Source organism: Bos indicus, chromosome 2, assembly GCF_029378745.1.
Source record: "Bos indicus isolate NIAB-ARS_2022 breed Sahiwal x Tharparkar chromosome 2, NIAB-ARS_B.indTharparkar_mat_pri_1.0, whole genome shotgun sequence".
NCBI classification, from domain to species: domain Eukaryota; kingdom Metazoa; phylum Chordata; class Mammalia; order Artiodactyla; family Bovidae; genus Bos; species Bos indicus.
The window spans coordinates 8,851,841-8,874,976 of NC_091761.1; the positions used below are offsets into that span (position 1 = coordinate 8,851,841).

Consider the following 23,136-nt stretch of genomic DNA (forward strand, 5'->3'; position numbering starts at 1 on the left):
AATTTGTAGGTTAGATTATTTAATTTTCCTTTCTGAAAATACTGTAGTAAAATTTAGGCACAAGAGTAGGACTGCTATAATCCCTTAGGTTTATAACAATTTGAGGGAAAATGGTTCTTTGGAAACTACCACTGAAGATCAGTTTTATCTAGCTATAAAATTAATTAAAGGAGTGACTTAAACATTAACTGTTACCCCCTTTTGTTTTGACAAAGAACATCAAAGATACTCATGGAAATGTTATAAGATATATGTATAGATAGGTTTAAAGATTCACCACTGTTCACCACTTCCCAGGTGGCTCTGGGTAAGAATCCAGTTGCCAGTGCAGGAGACGCAGGAGACTCAGGTTTGATCCCTGGGTCAGGAAGATCCCCTGAAAAAGGAAATGGCAACCCACTCCAGTATCTTTGCCTGGAAAAATCCCATGGGTAGAGGAGCCTGGCAGACTACAGTTCATAGGGTCTCAAAAGTCAGATGTGACTGAGCGAATGAGCATGCAGCACAATTTAACAAAGCAATGTAAATAAAATTTCTAGACATTTACTTTTCTAAACACAACTTCTGTGCTTTGTTTTATGTGTACAGTTATGAGCTTGTGACAATGTCCTCTATTTTAATTGGCTATGTATGTTTTCCAGTGAATGATTTCCAGGTAGATGATCATAAAATCCAGGATAATGCTATGAATAATGCCTCCTTGACTCCCCAGCCTAGCAAGGAACCCAGCTCCTTTGGTAAGACTCTGTTTCAATTACTGCCAGAAAAATATTATCATGGTAACAATAGAAGAATGTGTATGAAAACTATGTTTTTTAGAAAATTATACCTCTTGTTCTTTAATTATAGATCTGATGAAATACTGAGTATTTCAGTATTTATTTCAGTATTTATACTGAATATTTCAGTATTTGTATCAGTCCTATTATTTCAGAAATAATAGTAGATGAAATACTGAGATTCAAAACTGCTTAAGATCTTTAGTCCCAGAAAAATGATAATTTTCCTAATCTATTTTAAAGTATGCTTTGAAGTAAGTTTTTGATTACATATCACATGAAAACTTTTACATGATACTTAACTCTATGCTAAATTTATCTTGTAACATAATAGCTAGGGGTTATCAGCTTCAGTGCCTAATTGTAAATGTTTGCAATGGCAGCCTAGGATGGTCTTAAATTGAGCCTAGCGTTGGCCTAGGTCTCTGGTGTCAGTCACAGGAGAGATTAGGAATTTGGTGACTAACCATCCCTAAGGTTAAGTCACTCTGAGGGACTTTTCTTTTGGAAGTATGCAGAACTGTTTTTCTGGACTCTATCCCGTCAACATATTTGTAGAATTTAAAGAAACATACAGGAAATATGCCCGCAAAAATGCAGAACTGTGAAAATTCTGGGAAACATAACCAGACACAACAAATATCTAGACAGAAACCACCCAAAAAGTTGGAAGTTAATGGGACGAATGTAAGGTCCTTACTAAATTTAAAAAGTCACATGTGCTCTTTCAGAAACTGAAGATTTTGCTTAGAAGCAGTCCATATAAAATTGTTAAATGTAAAGTTTGCATTGTTCAAAGAGTTCTGTGACATTAAAATTGCAACTTTAAGGTGAAAAGAGACATACTGTCTCCACCCCAGTCATGCGTCAGAAACAGATGGGGTTCCGAATGTCTTTGAGCATCTTTCTTTACAAAAAACAAATAAGCAAGCAAAACTTCTGCCCAGCTGGATTTAAGAGACTGTAATACTGACTGATTTGTCTAGAATGAGGGATATAGACCTACATTGACCTGATTGTGTCTATGGACTTGTTTCAGCCCTGAAGGCAATGCATTAGAAGTCCCCACACTGTGACTTAGAAGGACTGGAAAGAGTAAGATGTGAGACCTAAGAGAGAACGTTATGTATGCTCTTGGTGCTTGAAACACTGTCCTGTGAAAGGAGAACTAAATTCTGTACGTGCCTCACTCAGCCCTCTCTATTTCAGTCTTCCCTATTCACATACCAGGACGTGGTTCTTTATCTCCCTCAACCCAGCCAAAGAATCAGGTTTATTGAATGAAATCTAAAGCACAGATCTCTTTCTATAAAAGTGTTTCTTTTTAATGTGAGGTCTTCAAAAATGGATGAGTGCTTCAGGGACTAACGTCCCCAAATTGTAGGCACTGACGCAGTGTTCCAGCAGCACTTGAGATGTCATAGGAAAGGAAAGGAAAGTGAAGTCGCTCAGTCGTATCCGACTCTTTGCGACCCAGTGGACTCTAGCCTACCAGGCTCCTCCATCCATGGGATTCTCCAGGCAAGAATACGGAGTGGGTTGCCATTTCCTTCTCCAGGGGATCTTCCCGACCCAGGGATCGAACCCAGGTCTCCTGCATTGCAGGCAGACACTTTAACCTCTGAACCACCAGGGAAGCTCTTGAGATGTCATAAAAGGTATGCAAAATTTCAGAGGGAATTAGACCCTATGGTACATTCAAAATGCTTTCAGGTCCTTAGATTTTATAATTAGAGCAGTGAGTTCAATACCAAATGAAAAGAGTCTAATTTTTAAATACTACTTTGTAATAATGATAATCCTAAGTATCTTTGTACTTCTAATTTTTTATCTGTGAAATTACTTAGAAGTACAAAGATACTTAGGATTATCATTATTACACATTGTTTCTTTGTGTCCTTCCAGCCCTGTGTCTTTCAGTGACATTTTATTTTATCCAATTAAATATCCCATGATGAAAAGCACACTAACTCTTATTGCTGTGAAAGATGTGAAAGTTAACAACAAATATATTATTGAATGTAAAGGTACGTGTGATAAATATATCTACATGTGAAATTAGTTTTTAATGTGTTTCAATTATTTTTGTTTGGGTTACTTTACTAATTCAAATAGAGATCATTAGTTATTTACCATTAAAGTGAATAGAGTAGGTTAGGAGATGGTTTTGCCTTGGAGTATAATACTTGATTTTTAGCAGGCATACTAGAAAAACAAAAAGGGGAAAATACAGAAAAATGTGAGAAAATAATGTTTTAAATACTGTCTACTAAATGCCCTCCCTAAGTTTTTATGTAGATGCACATTAAAAAGTATATTAAACAAATTAATAGTTTTAAAAGCATATCATTAACTAAGGAAGCAGTAACATTCACACCATAAATTTAAAGCGAAACAATGTTAAAAGAGATTTTTTAAATTTCAAATAATAGACATTTAATTTCAAATAATAGACATTTGAGGGATAGTTCTTTCATAGTAACTGCATTTAAAATTAGGGCACATGGTCTCCCTTTTGTTTAGAGAACTATTTTATTTTTGGGGGTTTGTATTTGCTTCAAAATCTAAATTCCTCTAGCTGTTTTGACCCCTAACCCTCTTTTCCTGGGAGCATTCTCTTATTCTTTTGTTTTGTAGCATTCCTAATTTAAAACATGAAACAATGTTGCAATAACTTCTCTCTGGTGGCTTAAACATGTAAAGGATGACAATGAAGCTCTGCCTCTAATCTTCCTAAAACCTACATGATCCCATGTCTGCTCCGTCCAAGATGAGGCAGGTGGAGATGCAGCTGTTCCTTTCCATCATCTAAGACCTAGATGATCCCTCCTCCATCCCATCCAGCAGCAGACTGTAGGAAGGCAATTGTGCCCCCACCCTTTCAAAACCTAGATTATCCCTCCCTCGACCCTTCAAAAGGCTTTGTGGAGGTCTATAAAGACACTCTTGATATTCCAAATCAAAAAGTATTACATCCATCACTGCTTGCAATTACATTAATACATGTTACAATAATTTAAGAAACTACAGTTCAATGTTTACAGTAAAACCTTGCTCAAGGTTTTAGCAAATGTAAAAGGTTATCTGTAGTGTTAGATTCTTTTGAAAAGATGTAAATCCTTTAAGATTTTGATTCAGCATACAGCAATAGAACATGCCCCACAGTACAGATAGAATAGCATTCATTTAAAATTTTTGTCATTGAAAACAATCCTTGGGTATTTGAATATTCCAAAAATACAGTGAGATTGTGTTATTGTTAAGTGAAATATTTGCAAATATAATTTTAATGTTTCTCTTTCTGATGATGATAGAAAAACACTTTAGAAATATTGTTGAATGTTACTAGAAAATGATTTGGTAATTCTTAAAACTGCTATTCTCAACCACAATGTTGCAAATTAGCATGAGAATATGTTTTTTCCAGTGAACCTTCTTGACTTAAGATATTTGAATGCTTATTAAGCACAAGTGTTAGTCGCTCAATTGTGTCCGACTCTTTGCGACCCCATGGACTGTAGCCCGCCAGGCACCTCTCCAGGCGAGAGTACTGGAGTGGGTTGCCATTTCTTTCTCCATATTAAGCACAACTGAGGTTTAATTTTCTCCTTTCATTTCTGTATTTCAATATTAATAGGCTCCTACATTGCAAGCAGAGTCTTTACTGTCTGAGCCACCAGGAAAGCCCAATAGGCTACACGGGTGACCTCAAAGATTGAAACATGCTCTTCCTTAAAGAGGATTTTATAAATGTTTTGTAAGCATGCCCCTGTGCACAAGTGAGAGAAAATTATTTGAGTTTGATTTATTGTTCTGAATTATGAGGATCTCCTTGTAGTTACAAGAAATGTATCCTCCATACATGCAGGAGAGAAATAATTCTAACACAATATCTCTAAATGTATGCAGTTCTGTGTATGATCTTCAGGATGAAAGACTGTCACAACTGCTTCTTGACTTTCTTGGTGTGATTGGCACTATAATAGAGTGGATAAGAGAAATGACTCTGCGTCTGAAGACTTGGGCTCAAATCCCATTTCTTCCACTTACCGCCTGTGCAACCTTAAAATAATTCTTAACCTCTCTGAACCTTACTTTTTCCTACTACAAAATGAGGATGGTAGTAATATAGTGCTTACCTCATAGGCTTTATTGTGAGGTGAAATCATTCAATATACATAGCTTGCTTAGGACAGTGGCTGATACCTCTTCAGTGCTACATAAATATGATTCATCATTTTTAACCCATATGATTCAGAGCAATACAAGCCTTAGTTCCCAGGCCTTAGTTTCTCACCTCTAAAACAACTCTTTGTAAGTTCCCATTTGCAGGAAAAGGTGATACTTCAGCCACTTATAAAATCTCTAATTATTCAGATAAAGTGCTTCAGCACATATACTATATATAAATGATAATCAACTTTTATTTTTTTAATTATGTTTTTAATTTATTTATTTTAATTGGAGGCTAATTACTTTACAATATTATATTGGTTTTGCCATACATCAGCATGAATCCGCCACAGGTTTTAAAAGAGAATTCACAGTAGAGCTAAATTAATACTTATATGGAAACTTAAACAGTTCAAATGTGTTTCCTAGAAACAATTAAAGAATACTGGTATGAAGTATTGTGGGGCCTTGGGACAAAAGAATTTTGAGTAATTTTTCTTTACATTTTATAATATTTCCAACTTTATAGATTTTCAGAGTTCTGCCGCTGTTTTCCCACTTATTAAAGACTGAGCATTTGGTAATCACTTTTGATCACTTCTCTCCAGCCATTAAATTTTATTACTTTCTCTGATGAAATGTCCATTCTCATCTTTTCCATTTTCAATCTTACCTGTTTTGTTCAGTCTATTGTTCCTTGATGTTTAGATTACCTCAACAATCATATGTCATCCAAACTGGGATGCTAATGAAAGTAGGATGCTAAAAATCATTTATTTATTTACAATATATATTTACAGATAGAAAATTAAGATTGTGATTTTGGCAGATAAATAACAGTTTTATTTTAAAGTGTATTACAATTTTTCAAAAATCATATATATGTTGGAATATGATATACCAAAAAAATAAGTATGAACCAGTGCTAGCTCAGGCAAACCAGACGTTACAGACCATTCAGTTCAGTTCAGTTCAGTCGCTCAGTGGTTTCTGACTCTTTGTGACCCCATGAACCGCAGCACACCAGGCTTCCCTGTCCATCACCAACACGCGGAGCTTGCTCAAACTCATGCCCATTGAGTCGGTGATGACACCCAACCATCTCATCCTCCCTCTGTCGTCCCCTTTTCCTCCCACCTTCAGTTTTTTCCCCTTCCATAAGAAAGACTTCTTCCTCTCTCTCCCCCTTGGCTTTTTATTTTGATTCATTTAATAATTAAATTGATTTTTGTGTCAGCTCTGACTTACTGACTAGATGGCAAGTTTTTTTAAAGGAAGGAACAATGGATTTTGTATTTTGTAGACTCCCCTCCTCCAGTGTTTATCCCACTGTTAGGCACCAGAGAAATGACTTATATATTTTTATTTATTAATTTTGTAATCCACAGTTATAACAGAAAGAATAAATGATGGTTAGAAGAATGCTGATCACACTTGCTGATGTGTTTTTGAACATCGTTGGCATTCATGGTCCATGCTCATTCTAGGATTATATACCATTTTATGCATATGCTAATAATTGTGCTTTTGATATTTCTTTAATATTTATATGGCATGTGTACAGATGGCTTCCATTCTGTACCGTTAATAACATTTGAATAACATTTAATATTTATACAGAGAGAGTTAATATATTCCTCTCCATATATCTCTTTGGTAAATGTCTAAATAGCAAAGAAAAACTAATGTTTTCAAGTATTCATATTGGTTCTGAACTTTTAGCGTAGACCTGACTCATTCATGAAAAAAGTGAGTTATTCCGCTTCTCATAACTGACATTCTTCTGTATATCAACTGCAAATAGCTGTCTTGGGACTACTCCAGTTACATGATATTTTGGGAAAAAAAACAAAACAATCTTTGAATATATTTAAAAGACTATTGCCAACCCAGTCTGATACTTGTTGTCTGGCTGAGAAAAGGAATATCTCTATACCTGACCTAGTCCTGTGTTGCTTCCTGGCAGCCTCCAGTCAAGGGAGAGTGACTGGGTGGTATTCTGAAGGCCATTTGGGTACCTGGAACTCTGTCTTTCTCCTGACTGTATTCAATGTATGACATAGTGCCAGATTCCATATATATATGTATATATATACATATTATATATATATATATATACACACATCTGTGAAAAAAATGGGTAGAAAAAAACACACAACACACAGATCTTTTAAATTTTTTTTGCTTCTCATTAGCCTTCTGGAAGAGGTATTACACTCACAAATTACCTGCCTGACACCAAACACCATTACTGATATAGTCGATTTAATATTTGAAAGATAATTTTGTCACCTATTTGGCCTCTTGTTGAAAATTTGATTATATAAAGAAAAATATTACAACCACACTTTGGAAAGAAAATAATCCCCATCAAGTAAAGAGTTATGCACGTAGCTGTATACCACAGTTAATCACTAAGCACTGTCAACAACTCTTGAAAACCCCAATCAACAACTTATATCCATAGTCCCCAAAATATCTTATTTTTCATATGGTGTTCTCAGATCAAAAGACACAGAAACTTCCCTCATAATCTAAACATGTCTATATGATGAATCTGGTGCCATTGAGCTGGCTTTACAAAAATAGATAAAAACTTGTGGTAAGTATCCATCAGATCTCCTGCTTCCTGGCAGGAGTGAGGTGAGAAATAAAAATGTAGCACTGCATCTCTGCCAAGATGGCGGCCATCCAAACACAGTCACCATAGGTGACCACTGACTACTTTTTGCCAATCCTTTTCTTCCTGGCCCATCTCTGGTTTTAACAAGGATAATTTTTTTTTTTTTTTTTTATCATAAGATTCTGTTTAAGATTCCTCCAGAGAAGTGTTACAGTTGCCTTTAAAAGAGAAAATTCACAGACCTCCATTTTGTGAGTATTAATTTTATATGAACAAGTAAAATGGTAGGAATAAACTTCTTAGGCATGTGACCATTATACAACTCTCAATCAAGCTTCAGTTCAGTTCAGTTGCTCAGTTGTGTCTGACTCTTTGTGACCCCACGGACTGAAGCTCACCAGGCCTCCTTGTCCATCACCAACTCCCGGAGCTTACTCACACTCATGTCCATCATGTTGGTGATGTCATCCAACCGTCTCACACTCTGTTGTCCCATTCTTCCCCTGCCTTCAGTCTTTCCCAGCATCAGGGTCTTTTCAAGTGAGTCATTTCTTGGCATCAAGTGGCCAAAGTATTGGAGTTTCAGCTTCAGCATCAGTCCTTCCAATGAATATTCAGGGCTGATTTCCTTTAGGATTGAGTGGTTGGATCTCCTTGCAGTCCAAGGGACTCTCAAGAGTCTTCTCCAACACCACAGTTCAAAAGCATCAATTTTTCAGCACTCAGCTTTCTTTATAGTCCAACTCTCACATCCATACATGACTACTGGAAAAACCATAGCTTTGACTAGACAGACCTTTGTTGTCAAAGTAATGTCTCTGCTTTTTAATATACTGTCTAGATTGACCATTGCTTTTCTTCCAAGGAGCAAGTGTCTTTTAATTACATGGCTGCAGTCACCATCTGCAGTGATTTTGGAGCCCAAAAAAGGTAAAGTCTGTCACCGTTTCCATTATTTCCCTATCTATCTGCCATGAAGTGATGGGACCAGATGCCTTGATCTTAGTTCTCTGAATGTTGAACTTTAAGCCAACTTTTTCACTTCCTTCTTTCACTTTCATCAATAAGCTCTTTAGTTCTTCTTCACTTTCTGCCATAAGGATGATGTCATCTGTGTATCTGAGGTTATCGATATTTCTCCTGGCAGTCTTGATTCCAGCTTGTGCTTCATCCAGCCCAGCATGTCTCATGATGTACTCTGCATATAAGTTAAATAAACAGGATGACAGTATACAGCCTTGATGTACTTCTTTCCTGATTTAGAACCATTTTATTGTTCTATGTCCAGCTCTAACTGTTGCTTCTTGACCTGCATACAGATGTCTCAGGAGGAAGGTCAGGTGGTCTGATATTCCCATCTCTTTCAGAATTTTCCACAGTTTGTTGTGATCCACACATTCAAAGGCTTTGGTGTAGTCAATAAAGCAAGGGTAGATGTTTTTCTGGAACTCTCTTGCTTTTTTGATGATCCAGTGGATGTTGGCACTTTGATCTCTGGTTCCTCTGCCTTTTCTAAATCCAGCTTGAACATCTGGAAGTTCATCCACATATAAATACAATACAAACTACAAATAAATTGACAATGATAATAAACAATAAAACATAAATTAATAATACTAATTGATTTATTTAATGGCACATGTTTTTGCTAACAGGGAAAAGTCTCTATAACATGATTTTGGTATGGACTGCTATAGGACAGGTTAGGAATGAGATAGGAACAGGTTAGAAAAGCTTGTGCCATTCTATGTTGTGTGTAATTCTTTTACTGCCCTTTTTCTATTTGAATGCTGGACAATCTTTACAGGAAAGAGCTTGAAAAGCATTGATATAACATGTGTAGTGTAGGGGAATCTCAAATTTATCTTTTCTATGGAGAAGGCAATGGCAACCCACTCCAGTACTCTTGCCTGGAAAATCCCATGGATGGAGGAGCCTGGTGGACTGCAGTCCATGGTGTCGCTAAGAGTCAGACAGGACTGAGCGACTTCACTTTCACTTTTCACTTTCATGCATTGGAGAAGGAAATGGCAACCCACTCCAGTGTTCCTGCCTGGAGAATCCCAGGGATGGCGGAGCCTGGTGGCCTGCCGTCTATGGGGTCGCACAGAGTTGGACATGACTGAAGCAACTTAGCAGCAGCAGCAGGGACTCAGAAGAAAGAGCTTTCTAGTTTATCACTTATTAATTCTACTAAATAAATCTGACTGACTAGTGCAGATATGATCAGAGAGGGCATAAAATCCTAAAACTTTGGTCTATTTCTAGAATCTGCCCAGGTTGAACATCAGAACCCAATAATTCTTGCCCTTCAAATATTTGAGCTCTCTGTATGCTGTTTGACTCGGACTGTTACTTCCAAAACTTTTTAGCCTTCTTGTTCGATAAACCTGCTTTGTTAGGTATCTTTCTCCTGTTCAGACTTATTAAATTCCAATTCCACTCATATAACTAAGGGTAAGAAGCATCTAAGATACTCTGAACCTGAGCTTCAAAGAAGACAGACTTTGAGACTCAAATATAAAGGGGAACTTGTGATACTTTCATTTTACCTGAAAATAATTAAAATATCTTTGCTTAATTATTTTTATTTTCTAGTTAGTTTTTAGAGTTTTTCTATGACATACCATAACCATTAAGCACATTGGCTTTATGGGCAGAAAACTGTGGGTTTAAATTCCAATTCTGCTATTTGCAGACTCTGCCTCTGGCCTTGAAAAAAATTATACCACTCTCAGCCTCAAGTTCCTCATCTGTTATATGTGAAGAGTAATATCTCATAAAGTTTTTATGAAGATTATGATGATTAAACTCAGTATTTAGCACAAATAACTCAAAGGTATTAATATTTAAGTTTTTTATGTTAATGGTGTCCATGATTATCCATAATGGTATTATGATTATCTGGATAATCAACAGAGGTTTATAGCAGGAAAAAAATAAAATAATCAGGGGTACCATTTGTATACATTTTATTACATTTGTATTACATTTTATAATACAACTAAAGTATGTAACCTCGATTTGAAGTTTCTTCATTTAATATACTTAATGCTATGATTACCTGAAATAACATAAACCATTTGTAAAATTCAAACATAATTATAAAACACCAATATATGTTTTATGTCTTTGGGTCTTATTTCTAATCAAAGGAATATCAAACCTGTGTTTCCAACTTAATATTATGACTTGAGGTACGGATTTGTTATACTTTTAAATTTTGGTTCAGTTCAACATACTGAATGTCTCCTATATGAGGATTTGTCACGCAGACTGGGAGTCTAATAATTATAAACAGAAGGTGGTTTTGTCCTTTATCGGCATGCCTGGGAGATAGGGGCATATATAGATGTTTTCAGTGTCTACTATATGCTCAGACAGAGACCTGAACAAGTGTTAAGGGAGGACAAAGTCTTGATGTTGTACTTCCATTGAAGAATGTCAAAATTAAAATTTTCTGTCTTCTCAAAACTTGGGTTTTATCTTCTAACATCTTGTACTTGTTTGCCTAGATGCTAGCTAATCCACAGGCATAGCTCACAGTTTCATCTTCGTTCAGAGAAATTTTCTGAAGTACGATGTTCAGTTGCTCAGCCATGTCAGAGTCTTTGTGACTCCATGGACTGTAGACTGGCCGGCTCCTCTGCCCATGGGATTTTCAGGCAAGAATACTGGAGTGGGTTTCCATTTCTTCCTCTGGGGGATCTTCCTGACCCAGGGATTGAATCTGTGTCTGCTGAGTCTCCTGCATTAGCAGGCAGATTCTTTTAACACTATGCCACCTGGGAAGCCATTTTCTAAAGTAAAGCCACATTGAAATAAAGCCATGATTACAAAATTACAAATTTGGAAGCTATTGACTATATTTTATAATATAATTACATTTCAAAATATTTTAGAAAACATTCCATCTTCTAAGTCAACTAATCTAGAAATAATAGAATTTGCCTTCTCTCTATCTGTCTCCCAACCCACATTCACTCTGGTGCTTAATTTTAGCCATTGCTGCTCTAACTGCAGTAGTTAGGGTTCTCTTATACTCTGCTCTTTTCATGTCTCCTACTGGATTCAGCTGACACATACCTGGTTGAATTTGTTTTATGTATAAAGATAGATAATAATTGCCTCTTTTATCTTTTTATATGTTCAGTCATTTATTAAGGTCTACATCATAAAATCAAATATGTTAGTATGCAAGGACCTTCGTAATTTGGTCTGAATTTGCTGATCAAAGGGAGGATTTGGTACTCAGTTCCCTGAAACAATCTCAGAAGACAAAAAGCAATTTCTTCAACAAGTGATGAGGTGGTTCCTAAAACCTAAATTGGTTGGTAAAATAGAAGCCTCAATATAGGCGTGTAAAATAGTACACACGGACATCACCAGATGGTGAACACCGAAATCAGATCGATGATATTCTTTGCAGCCAAAGATGGAGAAGCTCTATACAGTCAGCAAAAAAAGACCAGGAGCTGACTGTGGCTCAGATCATGAACTCCTTATTGCCAAATTCAGACTTAAATTGAAGAAGTGGGGAAAACCACAAGACCATTCAGGTATGACCTAAATCAAATCCCTTATGACTATACAGTGGAAGTGAGAAATAGATCTAAGGGACTAGATCTAATAGAGTACCTGATGAACTATGGACAGAGGTGGGTGACATTGTACAGGAGACAGGAATCAAGACCACCTCCATGGAAAAGAAATGCAAAAAAGCAAAATGGCTTTCTGAGGAGGCCTTGAAATAGCTGTGAAAACAAGGGAAGCAAAAAACAAAGGAGAAAAGGAAAGATATACCCATCTGAATGCAGAGTTCCAAAGACTAGCAAGGAGAGATAAGAAAGCCTTCCTCAGCGATCAATGCAAAGAAATAGAAGAAAACAACAGAATGGGAAAGACCAGAGATCTCTTCAAGAAAATTAGAGATAGCAAGGGAACATTTCATGCAAAGATGGGCTCAATAAAGGATAGAAATGATATGGACCTAACAGAAGCAGAAGATATTAAGAAGAGGTGGCAAGAATACACAGAAGAACTGTACAAAAAAGATCTTCATGACCCAGAAAATCACGATGGCATGATCACTGACCTAGAGCCAGACATCCTGGAGTGTGAAGTCAAGTGGGCCTTAGAAAGCATCACTACGAACAAAGCTAGTAGAGGTGATGGAATTCCAGTTGAGGTATTTCAAATCCTGAATGATGCCGTGAAAATGCTGCACTCAATACGTCAGCAAATTTGGAAAACTCGGCAGTGGCCACAGGTCTGGAAAAGGTCAGTTTTCATTCCAATCCCAAAGAAAGGTAATGCCAAAGAATGCTCAAACTACCCCACAGGATACTCATTTCACATGCTAGTACAGTAATGCTCAAAATTCTACAAGCCAGGCTTCAGCAGTAAATGAACTGTGAACTTCCAGATGTTCAAGCTGGTTTTAGAAAAGGCAGAGGAACCAGAGATCAAATTGCCAACATCTGTTGGGTCATCAAAAAAGCAAGAGAGTTCCAGAAAAACATCTATTTCTGCTTTATTGACTATGCCAAAGCCTTTGACTGTGTGGATCACAACAAACTGTGGAAAATTCTGAAAGAGATGGGAATACCAGATCACCTGATCTGCCTCTTGAGAAACCTGTATGCAGGTCAGGAAGCAACTGTTAGAAATGGACATGGAACAACAGACTGGTTCCAAATAGGAAAAGGAGTCCAACAAGGCTGTATATTGTCACCTTGATTATTTACCTTATATGCAGAGTACATCATGATAAAGGCTGGGCTGGAGGAAGCACAAGCTGGAATCAAGATTGCTGGGAGAAATATCAATAACCTCAGATATGCAGATCACAGTACCCTTATGGCAGAAAGTGAAGAGGAACTAAAGAGCCTCTTGATGAAAGTGAAAGAGGAGCATGAAAAAGTTGGCTTAAAGTTCACCATTTAGAAAACTAAGATCATGGCATCTGGTCCCATCACTTCAATACAAATAGATGGGGAAACAGTGCAGACTTTATTTTTCTGGGCTCCAAAATCACTGCAGGTGGTATTGCAGCCATGGAATTAAAAGACGCTTACTCCTTGAAAGGAGAGTTATGACCAACCTAGATAGCATATTAAAAAGCAGAGACATTACTTTGTCAACAAAGTTCCGTCTAGTCGAGGGTATGGTTTTTCCAGTACTCATGTATGGATGTGAGAGTTGGACTATAAAGAAAGCTGAGCTCCGAAGAATTGATGCTTTTGAACTGTGGTGTTGGAGAAGACTCTTGAGAGTCCCTTGGACTGCAAGGAGATCCAACCAGTCCATCCTAAAGGAGATCAGTCCTGGGTATACATTGGAAGGATTAATGTTGAAGCTGAAACTCCAATACTTTGCCAAGAGCTGACTGATTGGGAGAAACCCTGATGCTGGGAAAGATTGAGGGCAGGGGGAGAAGGGGACGTCAGAGGATGAGATGGTTGGATGGCATCACTGACTCAGTGGACATGGGTTTGGGTGGACTCTGGAGTTGGTGATGGACACGGAGGCCTGGCGTGCTGCAGTTCATGGGGTCACAAAGAGTGGGACATGATTGAACAACTGAACTGAACTGAAATTAATACAGAATCAGAGATACCACATAAAGATTCAATGTAAGTACAAAATTAAAGGTTTACTGTATAAATTTTAAAGCTATTACATAAGCCAGTTTACATATAAAACTGGCTTTTGGAGCATCATCTTATAGTTTAGCAGTCATACTATATCAACTGCTATTCCTGGCAGAATATGAATCGATTCTGAATTCTGAAATCTATCATAGACCCTCTAAATGGAAGCTATCCAACTTGTTATTAATGGTGAAGTCAAGACAGTGCATTTGGTTATTAAATTCCCTTTGAAAATGAACAGAAGTCAGGTTAGTGTCTTTTATTCATCTTAAATTTCCACAAATTATAATCTAGACTAAAATATCACATTGTGCAATTACTTCAAAACCTTTATATTTTATTTCATTGTAGATATTAAAGTCTGGATTTTGAATAGGTAAGTGCCTTGTATTTATCTAGAATAAATATGTTAATTAAAAATAGTCCAGTTTATCTCCTGAAAGGGAGCAAAAAATTTCTATTTCTTCACCTTTAGAGATTGAATGAGATGATACTCAAGGACTCAATAAATCTGGAGCTATAATATCCTTGAGAAACCATATGCTTCATTATTTTAATTCTGTTTTTTATACTAGCTTAATTCAATGATAGTCTTAACTGCTTCAAGCAGTTAATGACTTTAGGAGAAATGACTAAATGACTTTAGGAGAAATAATTTATGTAGTGGGTAATTCATGTTTCTGAAGAGTAATGTCCTTTAAAATCTTCCCAACTGATGGTGATTTATTGCATTATTAGAACATAATTTTTTTTAAATTTGAAATATTGAGTTGGCCAAAAAGTTCATTTGAGGCTTTTCATAAGATGTTATACAAAAACCCAAATGAAAAAGAAAAAGAAATCTTTGGCTTACCCAATACAGCCTTTTTAGTGATTAATTTCAAGCTGTAACTCCCTATCAAAATGTTATTATCTCTCTACATTAACTTGGGTCAAATGTGAGTTGAGTCTGATGATCTCTTTAGGTAGTGATTAAAATAGGACAGACAGATGAAATAGTCATCAGATCAGTCATGGAGAAATACTTTCTGAGTGGGAGCTGCTGTGTGGTAAGAGAGACAGTTAAGTCTGCACACCAGATTCCAGACTGTGAGAAGCAGCATTCCACATATCCTCTGATTCAGAAGTCACAAAGAGTTTCAGGCAGAGGTAATCTGATGCTTGGGGCAGTTCAGCAGGTAGTGAAACTCTGATGAACCTGTACTGTCAACTGTCTGCTTGCTTTCAAACTTATCCCCTGCATTATTCTTGCTCTTTCCCTTGGTTTCTGAGTAGTTTGGTCAGTGGCAAACTGTTGGAAGACTGGGTGACTAAAGGAAAACAGAAGTACGTCTCTCTACCAAAACTGTGGTATATGTTCCATGGTTTCAGATGAGACCAGGCGTGTTCTGGGTGGTATGGCCATAGACGCTCCATGGTTTCGGATCCCAGTGGAGAGACTGTTTTGGTTCTAGCTTTCAAGTGATGTTCCAGGCTCCTGGTCTATGATAGCAGAGGCACATTCCTTGTTACCCTTAATCTAGGAACTATAGCCCCAGATATACTATGCCAATTTGTCCTCACTTTGAAATAATACTGATTTTGTTATGGGGCCAGTTTTAATTTAGGTTGTGTGTTTGGCAAAAAGAGATGATTTGTTCCCTGTAATCAGAAATTTCTGTCTGTCCTGGAATAAGAAGCTTTAGAGCACTGCTATTAAGACATAATAAGTAACATTTGTGAAGATGTATACTACAAGGATATCTATAATATATGTATATATTATTATTTTCAACTTATTGTGGGCTAATATATTTTGTGTAAAAAATGCTAAAGTGAAATAGATGTATAAATCATACCATGACACTTACACATCTACTATGAGGCATCTGTGGCTGCTTTTTGAGAATAATATTTAAAAGAAGAATAATTTCTTCTGTTTTCTCTGTTTCTCAAATCAGGCTAATTGCTTGTGGGGTATTTCATTTGTTTCTGAGCATGGGTGATAATTTTAGAAGGTCATGGAATTAGAAGCAATGGCAATTGATAACTATGTTATATTTTTGGCTATGGACTGATGAGAATCCACAACTTACCCACTGGAAAAGCTTTCACACAATATTGGGCTCAATTACAGCATATCTCTCCTAGGTTGTTATAAAATTCCTCTTACATTAACCATTTTTGGAGAAAAAAGATCTCAACATTTTCAGAAAATTAAGCACACATTCTCACCAAGTACATTTTAATTTTGTTTTAAGATGGCAGTAATAATGCTCTATAATCCCTAAATGAGGTGAGGCAAAACATAAATTAGACTACATGATTTTTAGTCAAGTTTTTTTACAAAATCCCAGGAGTTTCTTTTAAATCAGTGTCTATACACCTACTTAAAGATTAAGTAATACAATTTTAATGTGATTTCAGTTCTTGGAATTTGACACAAAATGTCACCTTTCTAAAGTGTTTATCATAAATTCTTCCCATAATATTTTCAATACTTCTCTTATATTTTCAAGAATTTCTCTTTTACATGAGACATTATATCTAGATACTCTAATCTTTATTTACATATCTAGAAGGTAGGAGGTTATAAAATTTTGTTTATCAACTTAAGATGTTTTTCACTTTTTTTCTCAGATTATTTTATTTATTTTTTAGTCTGTTTACCTGGGGTTCACTTGCCTTCAAACCAGTTCTTGCTTTTTGTACAAACTCTTTGCCTTCATTGCTACTGAATTCTTCAAAGTTCTATGTTCTGCCAATATTGTACATTCAGCATATCCTCTTCATCTGCATTTGCTGTACCATGTCTTGCTATATTGATTCCTGGCCTTCCACCAAATTATCTTCAGTTTTGGTTTACTAATAATATCAAGCAGTTTAGCTCTACAACTAAAAAGACTACCATCTTCCCCTCACTGACAGGAATTCCAGAAGGAGCTGAAAACTATCATCAGGCTGAAACCATTTTTATGCTTTGTCATAAGAAAATGAGCGATCCTTTCATTACCCTAGTTGTATTTTTTTCCTTCTATTTTTGAAAGTGGTTGGTCCCATTGACAGACTAGCCCATCTGTCTGGTTTAAACCTGTAAATGTGTGATCTTACCTGCCTTTAGCAATAGTCCTTCCTTTGCAAAAATGTCTAACTCATCTAGAACTGCTGGTTTAATTCACACACACAGAAAAAAAACTTACTACTAAGCCAAATCATCTGGGTTCACTTTCCAAAGCTTAAGGTTAGAATTTGCTATACCTGAATCCCTGTGCTTTAAAATGTCATATGTTATGTCATTCAGAACTTTGGTCAGGGAATGACCTCTTCCTTATCTTCTGTTTGTTTCATACAGTGAGTAAATTTTTTGTTCATCAAGACTTTATTTGTGAAGTTGAATACTCATGAACAAATGATATATAAGCAATGATAATTTTTTTAAATGGATATGGTTAATAAATTTTCTTAAATTGTTGAATAGTGGTTGTTTACAGTGTTCTTGCTTGGAGAATCCCAGGGACAGGGGAGCCTGGTGGGCTGCCGTCTATGGTGTCACACAGAGTCGGACACGACTGAAGTGACTTAGCAATATTATGTAAAACTAGTTTCGTCAGATGAAGAGTAATCCTGGCACTTTTCTTTAACAGATGCACCTACTTTCATATTTACTGGAGAAAGGTCTCAGTATAGTGAACGCTTGGAGACTGGCTAAGCATTTTCCTGGAATTGAAATATATGAATTTTATGTTATTCATTCAGATTACTGTTTCACATAAACATGCCTAATAAGACTAATCTACAAACAATAAATATGAAAGTTTCAGACTAACTATTATATATGACTTACTATGTTTTCTTTATCTTTTTAGAATTTAATGGCCCCTCCTGGTGTCTGACCCCAGCAGATAGGGGATTGTGTCAAGCCAATGTGACCAGATTCTACTACAATTCAGTCATTGGGAATTGCCTCCCATTTAAATACAGTGGATGTGGAGGGAATGAGAACAATTTTACCTCTAGAAAAGCATGCGTTAGGGCTTGTAAAAAAGGTATAGAGGGCATTCTCCCATTAATTCACTACTGTTTAAGATAATAATTGCATTGAAATCATGAATGAATTTTAATCTGGGAAAGTATGAAATTAGTTCTATTTATGATAAGAAATAGTATTTTCATTTAACTGTGTCTTCTCAACTACATTTTAATAATATTGCCAGATACGTTAACTGCAGTTCCTTTCAATGTATCTTCCTCCCCCAGAAAAATTTAAACAAAACATTTTATTTTTTTAATGTTTATATACTAAGCTTTCATTTTAAAGGATTATACCACAATATCTCTAAGCTTTCTAATGCATAGAAATTTAATGTATTTATTTTCTTCTGAAAATAAAAATGATCCATATTTATAGAATGTGTGCATGCTAAATCACTTTAGTCATGTCCAACTCTTCATGACCCCATGGACCATAGCCACCAGGCTCCTCTGTCCATGGGATTTTCCAGACAAGAATACTGGAGTGGGTTGCTATGCCCTCCTCCAGGGGATCTTCACAACCCAGGGATCAAATCAAGTTTCTTAAGTCTCCTGCATTGGCAGGTAGACTCTTTACTACTAACGTCACCTGGGAAGCCCATTTATAGAGTGTTAATATGTAAATAAAAATCATCTATAACTCCACTCAGTCATGTTACAGCCACATGTCCACTTTAATAAAATAAGCATTAATTTCTAACTGAAGATGGATAATAAAAATCAATAATGTTTACCCATTTATGCAAACTGACATCCTTAGAAAGAGGATGTTTACACAAAGAAATAGATAAATGACTGTTAAACCAATTACACTTTTTTGATTTAAAACACTAAAAGATAATTTGAAGAAATTTTAGATTATGTTTTGTTGTTAGTTTATTATGTATAAATTTATTTATCTTCCTTTTCTAGGTTTCATCCAAAGAATATCAAAAGAAGGATTAATTAAAACCAAAAGAAAAAGAAAGATGCAGCGAGTGAAATTAGAATATAAATTTGTTACATTACAACATTATTTCTAATAAACATTTTGGACAAACATTTTCATTGTGATTCTTATTGTTTCTCTCCTGAAATCTTTTTAATGAAAATCTCATGAATCTTCTATGCATATATTACCTGCTATTAATACGTTTACATCAGAGTTCCTTTTCTAATCTAATCAAATTGCTTATTCTGTGGCTATAACTTATTAACTGTCTACCATGAATTTATTATTCTCTTGATTCCTTTCTAACTATCTGCCATTTAACTACAATTTATCATACTGTTGGCCCCATCGAGTCAGTCTGTTTTACCATCTGGTGGTTATCTGTTTGAGAATATGTCATCACTTATTTGTTTTTATCACATATACAATTATATTCTTTATAGCCTATGTTCAGATTAACAAATATAACTATTAAAGATCAAGTGGTTTGGGGTTCAACATTTAAAATGGTGGCAAGCATCTTTTTCTGATTAAGATCACTCAATATTACATTAGAAAGAGCTAGTAACAACAGAATTCTACCAGATGATTCACTCCCTAGACATACTTTGCTCCTTTTACACTAACCACCGCTTCAAACAATCCTAAGCCAAATCATATCTGAACAAAGAGAGTCAACTCTGTGTCATGTGCCTGCCTGATTTTGATTGATGTAACTTTTGTGTGCTTCTGGCCCATCTTATCAGTAAAGAGGGTTGAACAGTTGTGTGTTAAATACAGATCATGATAAGAAAAGTCCTGGTGGAAAAGAGAAGTTTTTAATGACAACCTGAAAGAAATTATTTATGTACTTTCTAATTTTATTGTTTGACAAAATTTTCTCTTCCCCAAAATGGCAAGAATATATAAACCTCCCGAAACCTATTCATTTATAATTAGGCTTTGCACACAATGCAACCAGTAATTCATGCTTTAATAAATGTCATACTATTTCTGTAAAACAGGAAGACAAAATTATCAGGAAGGAAAAGTCTCCTAGAAAAATGCGCATTATTCACTCTCAAGCTTTTAACATTTATCTGGAGTTAATTCAGTTTATCTAGATCCATACCTTTCCTTCTCTGCTGAGTCATGTATAGTTTGAGATCTCAAGAGCCTTGTTCACTGCAAATTTCACATTTAAATTTGAACTTGTCATCTAGAAACAACTAACCACTTTGTCCATTTAGTTTAGCTTAATGACTTCTCTCTAGTAATAGCAAATAAATTCTGCTTGTTCCTCAGTCTTGAGAGTTTGAACCCAATTTTGATTTCTTCTTTTCCCTCATATACAGCTTATAATCAGTCTCTAAACACTGTTGATTGTTTTGTCATAAAGTTCATCTAACTCCCAGTCTTTTTATCTCTACTTCATTCTTCACATCATTACTGATTTAATTCTTAAGAATTAACTTGTGTGTTTCACTACTACTCAGAATCCTTCAATGATTCATTAATTGGTACTTAACTTCACCCTATCCTCCCAATTTAATTTTGATATATGTATGTATTTGTACTTACCTACAGTACTCGTTCATGACCATCTCAGTTTAGTTAAAATGGTACTCATAGATCACTGAAAGTATATCTCATTACTTAGTTTATTCATGCTGATTTCATATTTTTAAAATGTGATCCCTTCCAGATCATTCATGTGAAATCAGACAAGCTGATGTGAACTATAAAATCACTATCTTTTGAGGCATAATATGAAGAATCCTAATATACATCCTATGTCATAAAAATTGTATCAGTACAAAATAATGTCAATTTTTTCACGTGAGAAAATTTTTATATCTTGTTTTCAAATATTCAGTACATAAGCACATAAATAACTGCCTTAAATTGAGTCTTCTATGGAATTTGAAAGGTTTTGAAATCAAAATCTCTTGTGAAATATGTCTGTTGTCTTTTATACATGGATAGCAACACCTTTAAGTAAATGTAAAGTCTTCTTAGGTCAAGTGGCAAGTTGCCACCAAGGACATACAAATAGCATATTGGTGACTTGATGATTTTCCCCAACAACTACTCATAACTTCATTACTTAGTCAAAAGACATACACTGAGAGATGGTTTGCAATGTTTAATGCATGTGAATATGTTTACTGTGTTTTTAAATAAGATTGTCTCTGGTGGTTTTGTCTTCCCATATTTTGCATAATCAAATGCATCTAACTGTGAATTTTATATAGAATTACATTATATAGCATCTGATGCTTATTTACCAACTTTGTTTATTCTGTTTAAAATTAACAGGTTATACTGAAAATTGATAAAATGTTTTCATTTTTTACTGTATAAGCAATAAAATATATTATCCTAAATAATAAAGTGTGACTGTTATATTACGTTAGACTTAAAAAAATAAAAATTAATGATCTTCAGTTATTGCAAAGGTAAAGAGTTCTAAGACAAAGAAACAAATCATTCCACAAGCTGCACTCTACTTGCCTCCATCTATATATTCTACATTTATTCTATTCCATATGTATTTCTACCAGTCATCTAATTATATAAATATAATATATTCAAATATATATTATATGACAACACATTATATAAATGACTTCCAATCCTGACCAGCCTGTCCAGTTTTCATACCAGAGGAAAGAAAATGACATTAACCAACTATTTAAGGGACTTTCTGATTTTTTCACCTTCTTTCTCAAGAACTTGAGCAAAAACATGTCTTAGTTGACTTCCCTGCAGTTTCCTATGCTTAGGAAACCTTGATTCTTATCAGCCCTTCAGGCCCAACCTCTGAACTACTCTAATCACATAGCTGAAGTCTTGGCTAGAACACCACTTTTAAATTAAAAAGTAGTATTTATACCACTTTAAAAATACACAATGATTCATCTTACCAAAGAAAGAGAAATGTACAGACATTTAATTGTATAATGTAACAATAAGTTAGGACAATGAATATGGTCTCCTCATCACTTTTCTTAAAAATGAGAAAAATTTTGACTCACACAGTCAGAAAAAATCATGGATATTTTTTGTCAAAATTGAAAAAGTCAAAGGTATTTGACTTCAGTATTGATGGATTCCGGACCTCATGTTATCAAAACTCAGTCTCTCTTCACTTCTAATTCTGCTGCCCAACATTTTTTTTTGCTTTTATTTTCTAGCCTCAAAGATTTCAAGATGACTTCCAGAATTTAAGTCCCTTTACGCTCAGAGTAAAGTTTTCTAGAAAAGTTTGAACTCTCTTACCTCAAAAAATTGAATTAAAATTCTGGCCTCAGGCATGACCAAAGAAAGAAATAATTGATAAGCTAGACTTCATTAAAATTAAAAGATTCTGCTCTACAAAAGACAGTATCAACAGCTTAGAAGACAAGCTATAGCCTAGGAGAAAATACAGAAACACGTTGGATAAAGGACTGCTATTGAAAATATACAAAAAAACTCTTAAATCTCAAGAATAAGAAAACAATCCTATTAAAAATAGATCAAAGACCTTAACGGACATCTAAAAAAACCTATGGAGATGGCAAACAAGTTTATGAAAAGATGTTCCATGTCATATGTCATCATGGAAATGTAAATTAAGACAACAATGAGTTACTGTACACACTCATTAGGATGGTTAAAATAAGATGCATGATACCACCAAAATCTGGAAAAGATGTGGTAAAGCAAGAGCAACTCATTCTTTGCTGCTAGGAATGCAAGACAATACAGCTACTTTGGAAGGCAGTTTGACAACTTCTTTTTATACTGCTCATGGGGTTCTCAAGGCAAAAATACTAACGTGGTTTGCCATTCCCTTCTCCAGATCAAATTGCCAACATCTGTTGGATCATAGAAAAAGCAAGAGTTACAGAAAAACCTCTACTTCTGCTTTATTGACTATGCCAAAATCTTTGACTGTGTTGATCATAACAAACTGTGAAAAATTTTCAAGAGATGGGAATA

At 35.3% G+C, this 23,136-nt stretch overlaps 1 protein-coding gene across 2 annotated transcripts in view; it reads left to right on the forward strand.

Annotated features, from left to right (window-relative positions):
* Window positions 1-19,281, forward strand: part of TFPI (tissue factor pathway inhibitor) — a 97,276-nt gene extending 77,995 nt beyond the window's left edge. The window contains exons 6-8 of one of the 2 annotated variants that reach the window (XM_019969591.2): window positions 642-737; window positions 18,074-18,253; window positions 19,152-19,281. In XM_019969591.2, coding sequence (XP_019825150.1) covers window positions 642-737; window positions 18,074-18,253; window positions 19,152-19,261 — 386 coding nt within the window. In that variant the 3' untranslated portion in view covers window positions 19,262-19,281. The remainder of the gene's footprint in view (window positions 1-641; window positions 738-18,073; window positions 18,254-19,151) is intronic. The other variant, XM_019969599.2, reaches the window with a different exon arrangement.
* Window positions 19,282-23,136: the final 3,855 nt, after the last annotated feature.